Raw genomic sequence first — 12898 nt, forward strand, 5'->3', positions numbered from 1 at the left:
CAAATGTGGTGTACTGTAGTATTTCTGAAACAAATACAATGACTTAACAATCTATTTTTAAATTATGTCTATTCATTGATAACTGATACAGCACAAATCACAAAAAGCACACAGATAACAATGTTAACCTCCATTCCAAAGATAAAATATATACTACTTACTTACTTGACAACATTAAATGAACTGTATGATTCTTGAATTTTATTTTTTGGTTTGGCCTTCTCTTCTCCCCCATACCACTCCACGAAAATTGTTGGGCCAATGTTGGATCCATCAGTAACTTTATAAAATTTCTTACTGTGGCTCGCAAGCATTTCCGATTTTCTACTTGTATGGCAATCACTTTTGGATCCTTAAAAAGAAGTCCAACTCAATCACTGGCAAAACACATTGAAACTGCACAAATAAGGAAGTATAAAACCAACCTACTTTGCATGTTTTTAGTAGTTCACCCAATTCCTCTTCTGTTTTTGCAGGATAAAATGAATGAAAACGTGGCAATGACCCAGTTGTGCTCTCATTTGTTAGTTGCATTTTCAACTTTTCTTCAAAACTCACAACAGTTTTTTGTAGTGTTCCTATTTCATCTAAAATTTTGTCCTGCTTTCTTTGCACTGAAAGTGTTGATGATTGCAGTTGTAATATATGGTGAATCATGTTCTGCATATCATCACTGTTTTTGACAACCTTTGCTGCAATGGGTGATTTGAGGGGTTGTGCAAAGAGTCGTTTTCTTGGTGATGATTGAAGACTATACCTAAAGATATTTAGTCGGAGCATTTTACCAAATTTATTTAGTAAAGATACTAAAATTCTCTGCAACTCTTTGCAGGCACATTGTGTTAACAAATACAATGGATTGTAAGGGCACAGTGGCTTGTGTGTGTGAAACATTCCCATCAGTCTCACTGTCAGTTTCACATGGTGAACTGATATATCCATCTTTCTGGAAATTCTTTTTATATGCCTTTGCTTGACATGTTTGAAAAGTGTCTGAAACAAGGAATGCATGTTCAGTGTGTCTTAAATCAAATCATTTTTATTTTGCACAGTGGGACGCACATGAACAATAAATATTCAATATTTATGTGCATCGAACAGTAAATGGGCGCCTGACTCGATAACCTTTATGGTTTTATCGGTGCCCATGCCATTTTTTTTCCTTGTATATTGTTCTTACACGTAGTCGCTTTTTTTCGCAAAATAAACATGATTTGATAAATATGCAAAAATAAAAACGCCATGGGCACCAATAAACCACAAGGGTAATTTTACACAGTTTTAAAAGGGTTAAATTTGCACTTTTTGTTTAATTCTGAAGAATTACATCATACTTGATTGCTTTAAAATTTCACATTCATATGTAGGCCAGTTGGATTCTGGTGGAACTTTTTCCTCTGCCATCTTTTGTATATTTCCATTTAGAGGCCATTTGCAGTGGCTCTCTCCAACCATCCACAGTCTTGGCACAACATCTGTGGTGCCACCAACAGTAAATTGTACACAAAGAAATTTTTTCATTTTATTCAAATATAGTTTTTCTTTTTTCACACTCCTCTGCAAAATAAACACAAAATCGTTAATTTTATCCAAACATCACATATATACTATAGCAGAATTTCCAGTATTTGTTATCATACTATAATTTATCAGATATTGTGCAGCAATTCAACAGCAACAAACTTACTCTTGTAAGGAAACAAAATACATTTACTCACACTAGTGTCAAAAATAACTACTTCAGAAATATCATTCAAAGAAGATACTTTAAAAATTCCTGCATTTGTAGAAAGGAAGGGCACTTTAAAAAAACACTTCACATACTTATACCTTTTCACTATAAAGAATTTGTTATTATTACAATCCACAACAATGTCAACCACTTTTGCTATAGTATCATTATATCTTATAGTTGCATTGGCACGTGAGGCTGTGTTTAAAATACAACCTGAATGTAGTTTAGCCATTTCATAATGCTTTACTACTTTCTCATGAAAATGAGCCATTGCAAAACTTCGATCCGTTACTTTTCTGACACTTCCTCTTTCAAAGCCAATACTTTCCATTTTCATTGTCATAACAATATTTTCATTTTCATGAAAAGCGTGTGAGGCCACTTGAGACAAAGGCTTATATCCAGATCGCACACAGTTTTTTAAAATTCCAAGATAGCTTTCAAATGGAAAACTACTTATCATGTCCAATGAACCATACATACAAAAATCATCCACTAGGTGCACAACACTATGTACATTGTAAGTTACAAATCCTTTACCATACAGAGAAGAGCACTCACAAAAAAATTTGTTAAGGAGATTTCCACACTCCAGCACATACTTATTGCCATGTTTTGATATTAAAAGACGCATAGCCACACATAGCTTTAAAAAATGGCAATATTTCTTTTTTCCTATAATATTTTTGTCTTTCATGACAACCAAGCCAACATACAATAAAAAAAGACGGAATTCAGATGCCTTCCAGTACGCAAGCTCGGACATGGGTCGCAACTTGCGATTGAACTCAATAGGGATATAATCCTTTATTTGATTGAGCTTTTCATCCAAAGTCTTAAGTGCATGTGTTGATAGCTTGGCTTGGTTATGTCTGTATAAATTTGGATACAAATACATTAACACAGCTCATTAAATGTATATACACACATTAACACACAAAATTACCTTCTCATGCCACGCCACCAGGACAAAAGCCGTTTCATTACTCCTAAGCAGCAAAGATGCATATAATCGAATATGAATCCACTAACCATACTAACACCAAAGTCAGCTAAAATAGACTTTCCAACATGATGCTGTTTATGAATTTGTAACTTGAAGTCACTGTCAGACCTCAGAGTACAGCTATTCTCAAGCAAACAAACATGACCTGAATTAGAATCGTAGACACCAGTGGCAGTGCACCTCTCACAGCTGTTATATCCAGAGTGTGATTTAATTCTCTTTAGGCTGCTTCTAGCTGGAGCATCACATACATAAACTCCTTTATTTTCCATGAAAAAGACTTTGTTATTTGCAGTCATGGGATTTGAGAAAAGATGCTCGATATCATTTAAAAATTGTTGTAGAAAAACATTCACATCAGGCATTTCTCTATTGCGCGATTTTTGCGTACAAAAGATTCCAGCACACAATGGTCTCATCTTCACTTGGTGAACACTCACCAAAATCGGGTAGAGCTTGAAATCAGGTGAATGTTTGAAAAGTGGCAAACCATCAATGTTAATCAACAATGTATACCTTACAGTTCCTCCTGTGTTTTTATAAGAATACAACAGCGCTTCGTGCAGAGCTCCTCTCCAATTTGCGAAGTGGACATATTGGCCTTCGAACATAGCTGTTGGTAACAGAGTTTTCACAGATGTTGGCAATTCACCATGGATGGTGTTTAAAGCTTTTAGCAACCTAGAAACAGCTGCTTTTGGTACATTCAACTCTGTTAATGCCCATGTGGTTAATATATTAGTGATGTTGGGGTTTGGTTCTGTGGTAGTACTGCAGTAACTTTGTTCCACACTATTATTAACCACATGGGCATTTAAGTGATTACTTGGATCCATCTCAGTATCATTGGCACCAAAACGGCAATCATCAGATTCATCATCAGTTACACTAGAAGTTTCATTAAATCCACATTCATCATCAGTTACACTAGAAGTTTCATTAAATTCACATTCATCATCAGTTACACTAGAAGTTTCATTAAATCCACAGTCATCATGAATAACCAAATGGTCAGCTTCCTCATTTAGTCTTTCTGGTTCTAAACCATTGCTCAAAGCCAGTTTTTTAGTTTTTCTTCTTACCCACTTTTGTTTAGCTGACAAAGCATCATACTTTTTATAGTATGTGCGTCGACTTTTACGTCTCGGCATAAATTACGATGGGCCTTAATTTGTTATTCTGTAGCCAGCCACACAAACTGAAATGTAATATTTATTCATGTTATGGTGATGTGACAAAACCAAATACAAGAATTAAATAAATATTTAGCTAACAGCACATTAATAAAGTTCCTATTTGAACTAAAATATTTCCTCAGTTTGAGGAATACAAATATTACTTCAACATTCAACCCACTTACCTGTTTATTCCAACACAAAAGTAATACAATGTTTATGCTATCACTTTTACCCCTATTTCAAACATTAAACTTACATTATTGACCAACGGCAACGATTACAAAAGATTTTAAACTATGCTGACGACATCGCATCATCGCAATCGAAAACCACGAGGCAATTTTCACGCATCGTTAAACACAAAAATCAGTGATAGAAATCAAATCATACTGACAGTCCGTAACATCCTGTAATTTAAATACCGTTTTACAATTATTTGCATTGTTGAATAATTAAACACCATCTTTAAAGTAACACAGGCCTCCTTAGGATTACATAATGCAATTCAACCGAAGCTGACGATTTTCGCTTTTTTGGGGGGTTGTTTGCCGGTAACAGGCGGTCTACACGTCATTGCTATGGTGACGTAACACCATTACACTTGTTAGTTAGCCTAATATGTCGAGACTATTAATTTTTGTAGGTATTGTACCAACCTTTAGCAAGCATCAGTATTTAGAATTAACAGCTTTCTTGGACAATTAGACAAACACAGAAATGTTAACGCAATATGTCGGTAATTTTGTTTCCGACGAACCTTACTTGAACTTAGTGAAATATAACATCTATTTTGGCGCATCTTAACAAAGTCTTTAAATGTATCTCATCTCATGCACGAAATATGGTGGTAATATAGCTGACAATACATTATATACCCAAGACGTTTTCTTAGTTAGGCCACCACAGTGATAACACGGGTATGAAAACACATTAACGCACGAAATATCCACGAAATTCCGTTGATAAATCAAGTGAAACACCCCATACCCGCACTGTGTTGGTATTTCGGGGTTAATACAAGTGAAGGCAGACATGGCACGGTGGTATTGCAGGGATAGTTTCCGACTGGGCATATGCCAAAGAAACCACGAACGCCAAGACTTTTGAAATTAATTTACAGGATACTACAGTTATTTATACTGATAAATATTTGTAGCGCAAAGTGAAATGTGATGTAATACTGTGTGTAGAGCAATATAGGACAGTGGGGCTTATGTTATCTGCCAAAAAGACTAATTTAGTATTACTTGACACGCAAAATGATGCAAAATGCAGTAAAATGTCAGTAAATCTTTAATTGACTGTGCCCCAGTTGAAACTTATTGATAACTTTTTGTGTATCTTGCAAGCATAAGAAAATTTTCCCCGAGATTGCCGAATCGATGTATATGGCACACTTAGTGCGTCCACATTAACACAATGTGGGGCTATTACTTCTAAGTGTAAACCTATTAGTTTATAGAGAATTAAGGCCCGAAACGTTATTTTCCTTTTTTCCAACGCTGACATCACACAAAAACGGATAACCCAATCGCAGGGACTTTTTTCATGAAATAAACCACGCCAAGACAGACTGCCCTAGCACTTAAAATAAATGATGTAAAGGACCGAAGACGCCAAGCGAGTCGCAGGCACGAAGAACATAAATATGGCGCAAACGCGGCGAAACCGGCGGGCGATCAACACAATCGGTGTTAATAGCGCTTTGGTGTACTCATATAGTACCAGGTCAGCTTCCAAAACGCGGGTGATGCAACTGCACTTATGTCAATATGACGATTATGATTATTTCAGGCTCTATTAGACTAAAATATAACTGCTTTGTAAGTAATGGAATTGATCTTTAGATTGACTGACATCACAGCCAAGTCTCTGTAGTCAAATTATATTGAAGTCAATGTGGATGTGGGACTCTCCTATACCGAGTAACATGAGCTCAACGGATATTAATGAAAGTTCGACAGTGCGGAAAGGCACAACTTGTCAAGCGACCTTCACAATTACCAAAAACATTTTTACCACCGGAAATAGTAAGCGGGAACGGTAGCAATGCAATGATTAAGTTTGACCACAATGTCTCGATAACAATGCCAGTGAACCTAATGATCGCAGTATTCTAAGGGCTTTCGCGGTAGAGTGAAGTTGTTTGTTTTCCTTACATATTACTGTTGATAGCTAAGGATATCAATAAAGCCTGTTGTTTTCCGTCCCTTCATACAAAACACAGCATCAAAGCCACGCTCTTTTGCAATATGACTTGCACAACCTGGCAATGGAGCTAAAATGTATTGATTTCAAAATAGAAAAGTTAATCAGCAACCAGCTGCGTCCACAAATTAAACTAAATTACACCTCCAATTAAACTGAATTAGTTCCGCATTTCTGTTGTACGTGAGAAGAGTTGACTGGAATGGTGTTTCGCTTGACTGAACATCTATTTTCGAGTTCTTCGAAATTTAGCTGCGGCTATATAAAGCGATTAGAGATCGAGTAATTTCCACCCTTAAATACTGACAATCACACATTCTGGTGAGAATCACAAGCGAAATGATATAATTGTTCACCAATGAGGAGTGACAGCAAAATGTCAACGGGATGAACAATAAAATCGCTGATGACATTTCGCGTGTTACCATGTCTACTTTGCAAACTTCATCCCAGGATATCGACTTTGAAGCTTTGGCAACTGCACAAAATTACGATGACGGGCAGGCGTATTGCACAGCATTGACAAGCCTACATCTTCAGAAAATTAAGAATTGTCCCCAAGTGTTAAACGGCTATGCGACGTGTTCTTCGTTATGCGAGCAACATGGATTTGGTGTTTTCATGTTAGCGAGCCAAAGTAAAACAACGCACCCAAGCGCAACTTCCTTCGAACAGTTTCGGTCACGTCAACATAGACAAAGTTGGACAAAATGTGTTGATACTCACGGTGGTAGACCGTGCCCCTCCATGCAGGTTGCCACAGCAATCTTGTTTGGGTATTTCAGCCTACATGTCTTCAGATCGTAGAGAGTAGTTTGGAATTATTGGCTTCCATCAATTAAATTTTGGGAATTCCCTCAAGACAATGGATTTGTAGAGAGCTTGTTTCGTTACCTTTAACATGCGAACATGACTAGTTGGATTAGCAATGTTGAGCACTTTTGGAAATACCCTCTAACCCAAAAGAACATTTGCAGATTTCTTTAACTGAGATGGGTTATGACACAACTTAGGTTATGCCTAGGTAGTTCATTTCCTCATTTGACGACGAGCCCAAAACGCTTTTGCCTGCATGAAGAATATCTCTTAAACAGTTATTTTCGATGCCCATGTCGAGACACAAGAAGGTCCGCGGAAGGATTCCAAAAATCATAATGTGTTCGTCTCTAAAATTCTTTAAAAGATCGAAGACCTTACTATGTACCGATTTGCCGAGAAACAACCTCCTTTGACGGATTCTAGCGACGGTCCGATGAAGGTGATGCAGTTAGCGGCCGAAACGTTTAAGCTTGATTTTGGCCGTCGCAAACAATACGTATCCATCGGTCAACTGACACCAGCACCATGCCAGTTTAGGTAGTGCGTCCCAGACGCCAGAAATACTCGACGTCACGTACGCCCACCAAAACGTTACCAGGCGTAACGACGGCGACAGTTTTGAACGTGTCATATTGGAAGTGCGCCAAAGCGTGCAGTAATCCTTTTTTGCATGCATTTTTCGCCCTTTGAAACCGCGGTTACCGGGCCTTTGAACTCAATCGTTTGAAGGAGCTCAAAATAAATGGTGCAACCGCTCTTAGCACTATATGTGATGAATTTGGAGTATTTTGAACTGAATAGCTTCTCACCATATACTGTTTACAGGCGAAGTCATCTGGCGTCACCCTATCCTGTACACACAGTTGCACTTAATACATTCATAATAAGAAGTAAGTTCAACGTAAGGCACTTTGCGCAGCTTAGGTTTTATTAGGTATGCAGGCCTTGGCGATCTGTACACGTGTTTCATTTTTTAATCATAAGCATTTGGAGAAAGGGTATGATATGAAATCGATTCGAGTAAACAGTTAAAAGCACCTTCAACATCTCATGTGGAAACGATGGAAAAACTTGGAAGCAGATATTTAAAGCTCGTGTTGGTCCCATAGAATTTATAGCGGGTAAAATCATAATACATTTTTTGCCTTTGTACCGAAATCCGTTACAAAATCGTTCCGAAAAACGAATTTTCGTTCCCAATAAGAAAAACCGTTTCGGGAACATTACTTTTGCGCCAATTTTCGTTATAGGAACATATTTTGGTTTTTGAACTGTGTTTCTAAAATCACAATTTGGGTAATATCGCACTAAAAATAGTGTTCCGGAAATCCACCAAGCTAAAAATCAGCACTAGATGTCGACAAAGAGATGAAGAAAACGTGGTTTTACTTCGATTTTTTGTTACGAATATATGTTTTCTAAATGTAGAGACTTTAGATAAGATTAAAATGTGAATGAAATATAATTTTCTTTCTGGGAACAGAGTTGGCGTTGCTGGAATTACGGGAAGAGAATTTTTGTTCCAGGGTAAAGAAAAATTTAACTTTTGATTCACGAACATAATGGTCGTTCTTTGAAGAGAATTGTTGTTACGCGACCTAACTTTCGCTTTTTTTTATCGTGGAACAGAAGTTTTGTTACGGGAACAGAAATTATGTCACTGAAAGAAATGTGTGTTGGAGGAACAGAATTTATAATCCTGGGAGAGAAATTTTTGTTACTGGAGCCTATTTGTTTCAGAGTAAGAATTTCATTTCCGGTGAAGTTAATTTTCGATCTAGAAACACAATAAACGTTTTATCAAAAAAATTGTTGTTACGCGATCTAAATTTCAGATTAGAAATATAATTTTAGTTTCGGTAGAAGAACTTGCGTTGCGGTAAAATAAATTTCATAATTCGAACAGATTTTTGTTACTGGAACAGAATTTGTGTTTCGAGAGCAGAATTTTAGTTCCGGGAACAGAATTTTCATTTCGGGAACACAATTCTTGTTTCGGGAAAACAATTTTTGTTTCGAGAACACAATTTTTCTTACGGGAACTAAATTTACGTTACCGGTGAAGTTAATTTTTGATCCAGGAACACAATTGTATTTCTATGCTGCAAATTGTTGATACGCGATCTAAATTTCTGATCCGAAATAGAATTCAGTTTCGGGAAAAGAATTTGTGTTTCGGGAATGGATATTTGTTTTTCTTAGAACAGATCGTTGCAGGAACAAAACTTTTGTAAGGGGAAAATATTTTTTTTGTAATTACAACGGAATTTTACTTTCGGAAACAAAATTAACGTTTTGGGAAAGAAATTTTTTGACAGGAACAAAATTTTCGTTATTGGAACATAATTTTCGTTACGGGAACATGATTTTAGTTACGAGATTAGAATTTTCGTTACGGGAAAAAAAATTTTAATTCCGGGACGTGTTGACATTTTCGAGTGACTAAGCAACTGCTAAAATAGCGACGTCTAGAAAAACGAACCAAAATGTATTAAAAATCCACAACAATTAAAGGCACTCTCCATACTTTCAATAAATATAGCTCTCCTCATTAACTCACCTAACATAACGCTTTGACACCAATTACAGCATTCAGAGTATGTCGACTACATCAGTCACCCAAGACAATGTATTCTCACCAGCCTGAATTCTTAGCTTTTGTTTCGTAACAAAATGATATTAATGCCTTCTGCACGCACGTATGACAGTTTGACGGTTTTCCCACGAGGCAAAAAAGACAGCGCAGCAGTTGTTATCTAAGGATGGCTCCACAGCGTCGCAGAGCGGATAGAGTGACTCAGAAAATACGCCGCCAGGGCAAACAATAAGCATTGAACCAATAATACGAATTTGTAAGCAGACACAAATCCTCCCTACAACTCGATCTAGTTTTGAAATTAATCATGTCGGATGAGATGATTGCTTGAAAGTTTTTTAACCAGGTAGAAAACGACTTTCCAGTATCGAATTGCCAGTTTGCAGAAAGCTCAATAGCAAAGCACACATGGTTACGAAACAATCAAGAGCCATAATAATCAATCAACTTCAACAGCTGCACTGATGAGAACTTTCAGGTCGAAACAGTGTGTGTATACACTCTGTATGCAGCTCTTATTGATTATTATGGCTCTTTTGCGCTTATAAATCAACGTGTCATAAACTAGTCTAGCTTTCTGCCCCAACCTTTTAAATGAATCCGTAGTGAAACAAGTGTCTAGAGCCTTCAAACGAGACACAGCTTTACACAATCCTGATAAGTAAACAATCGAACTAACAACACTTCGGCGAGGTTGAAAAACCTGTAAACATCCTTGAAACGCAAAGGATGTAACTGCACTTATCCTTATTTAAAAGCGTATTAATTTGAACAGACCCACAGCTCTACTGACGAGTTACAATTGCCTTTAGTGCAATCCATGGATCAACTGATTTCAACATACCGGGGCAAGTTACTCATGTGACGAGATTAGGCAAGGATATTCAAGGATTTAGGCTTAACGTTAGGAAACCTGAGTTAAAACTTGTCCTTAACACACCTTTTTTCATGAGCGGCGACTCATCACAAAAAACATATTATGTTAGAAGTAGGTTGGATAAACTACTACCTGAAAGTAACATTGTAATGAGTCTTACAGATAATTTAAAAGCACATTTCTGCTGGTACAATAGGCTGGACATTATCTTACCAGCTTCAATGAGAACATTTAATCAATAACAAAACATTCATGATCTAAGAAATTCTAATGCCACAAATTTAAAGTCACACCTATATAAGAGGTGTGACTATATATGAGTCACACTTTTTGCTTCTCATGTTTCCAACAGATTTCAAATAGAAAAGCAAGTCAAGCTGTCTTCACAAACTAACCTCGATCAATGCTATATAAAATTAGTTCCGTATTTTTGTTGAACGCTGAGCGAGGAGAGTTCAATGGGGCGGCGTTTCGCTTGACTAAGCATCAGTTTTAGCGTTCATTGAAATTTCCTGTGGCTAAATAAAGCGACGACGCAATTCTGAACAACAAAGTGTCATTGGAGCTTTAGTAACTTCCACCAATAATCCTGAAATACACGCAGTCTGCCGAGACTCACGAGCAAAGTGAACTAACTGTTAAAAACCTAAATGCAATCGTGCACTTTCATATGCCAAAGAAACCACGAACGCCAAGACTTTTAAAATTAATTTACAGGATACTGCAGTTAATTATACTGATAAATATTTGTAGCGCAAAGTGAAATGTGATGTAATACTGTGTGTAGAGCAATATAGGACAGTGGGGCTTATGTTATCTGCCAAAAAGACTAATTTAGTATTGCGTGACACGCAAAATGATCCAAACTGCAGCAAAATGTCAGTTAATATTTAATTGACAGAGCCCCAGTTGAGTTGAAACTTATTGATAACTTTTTGTGTATCTTGCAAGCATAAGAAAATCTTTCCCGAGATTGCCGAATCGATGCATATGGCACACTTAGTGCGTCCACATTAACACAATGTGGGGCTATTACTTCTAAGGTTAAAAACTATTTATTTATAGAGAATTAAGGCCCGAAACGTTATTTTCCCTTTTTCCAACGCTGAAATAAACCACGCCATGACAGACTGCCCTAGCACTTAAAATAAATGATGCAGGGGACCGAAGACGCCAAGCGAGTCGCAGGCACGAACAACATGAATGGGCGCAAACGCGTCGAAACCTGGCGGGCGATCAACACAATCGGTGTTAATAGCGCTTTAGTGTATTCATATAGTACCAGGTCAGCTTCCAAAACGCGGGTGATGCAATTGCACTTATGTCAATATGACGATTATGATTATTTCCGGCTCTATTAGACTAAAATATAACTGCTTTGTAAATAATGGAATTGATCTTTAGATTGACTGACATTACAGCCAAGACTCAAATTGGATTGAAGTCAATGTGGATGTGGGACTCTTCCATACCGAGTTACCTGAGCTCAACGGACATTAGTGAAAGTTCGACAGTGAGGAAAGGCACAACTTGTCAAGCGACCTTCACAATTACCAAAAACATTTTTACCAACGGAAATAGTTAGCGGGAACGGTAGCAATGCAATGATTAAGTTTGACCACAATGTCTCGATACCAATGCCAGTGAACACAATGATCGCAGTATTCTAAGGGCTTTCGCGGTAGAATGAAGTTGTTTGTTTTCCTTACATATTACTGTTGATAGCTAAGGATATCAATAAAGCCGGTAGTTTTCCGTCCCTTCATACAAAACACAGCATCAAAGCCACGCTCTTTTGCAATACGACTTGCACAACCTGGCATTGGAGCTAAAATGTATTGATTATAAAAATGAAAACTAAATCAGCAACCAGCTGCGTCCACAAATTAAACTAAATTACACCTCCAATTAAACTGAATTAGTTCCGCATTTCTGTTGTACGTGAGAAGAGTTGAATGGAATGGTGTTTCGCTTGACTGAACATCTATTTTCGTGTCCTTCGAAATTTAGCTGCGGCTATATAAAGCGACTAGAGACCGAATAACAATTATATAAAAATGATATAATTGTTCACCAATGAGGAGCGTCAGCAAAATGTCAACGGGATGAACAACAAAATCGCTGATGACATTTTGCGTGTTACCATGTCTACTTTGCAAACTTCATCCCAGGATATCGACTTTGAAGCTTTGGCAACTGCACAAAATTACGATGACGGGCAGGTGTATTGCACAGCATTGACAAGCCTACATCTTCAGAAAATTAAGAATTGTCCCCAAGTGTTAAACTGTTATGCGACGTGTTCTTCGTTATGCGAGCAACATGGACGTGGTATCCCCCAATTAACCCTTCTGCGTAATTCGGTACTTTGCACAAAACTGCCTCCCTAATTCTGATACTGTCCAGAACCCTGCATTAACGGCTCACCACAAAGCCAAAGTAACCCATGCTGATTTAACTTATTGGACGTCGTGTTCAG

General features: G+C 37.3%; 2 protein-coding genes across 2 annotated transcripts in view; both read right to left on the minus strand.

The window, feature by feature from the left end:
* The window catches only part of LOC145902176 (uncharacterized), a 171509-nt gene that overhangs the window by 67587 nt on the left and 91024 nt on the right, over positions 1 to 12898 (minus strand). The window lies entirely within an intron of this gene.
* LOC145901636 (uncharacterized) lies at positions 715 to 1521 on the minus strand. The gene is made up of 2 exons (XM_082989394.1): positions 1335 to 1521; positions 715 to 993 (listed from the first exon to the last, which is right to left on the minus strand). The coding sequence occupies exons 1-2, from the start codon at positions 1519 to 1521 to the stop codon at positions 791 to 793; spliced, it is 390 nt and encodes a 129-aa protein (XP_082845520.1). The 3' UTR covers positions 715 to 790.

This window comes from Ascidia mentula, chromosome 5 (assembly GCF_947561715.1).
Source record: "Ascidia mentula chromosome 5, kaAscMent1.1, whole genome shotgun sequence".
Lineage (NCBI taxonomy): Eukaryota > Metazoa > Chordata > Ascidiacea > Phlebobranchia > Ascidiidae > Ascidia > Ascidia mentula.

Bases quoted from the DNA above. Each gene is read 5' to 3' on its own strand.
- LOC145901636 (XM_082989394.1), bottom strand. From the start codon at position 1,521: ATGAAAAAATTTCTTTGTGTACAATTTACTGTTGGTGGCACCACAGAT. The intron at 994-1,334 runs GTATGATGTAAT...TCCTTGTTTCAG, and splicing joins TGAAATTTTAAAGCAATCAA to ACACTTTTCAAACATGTCAA.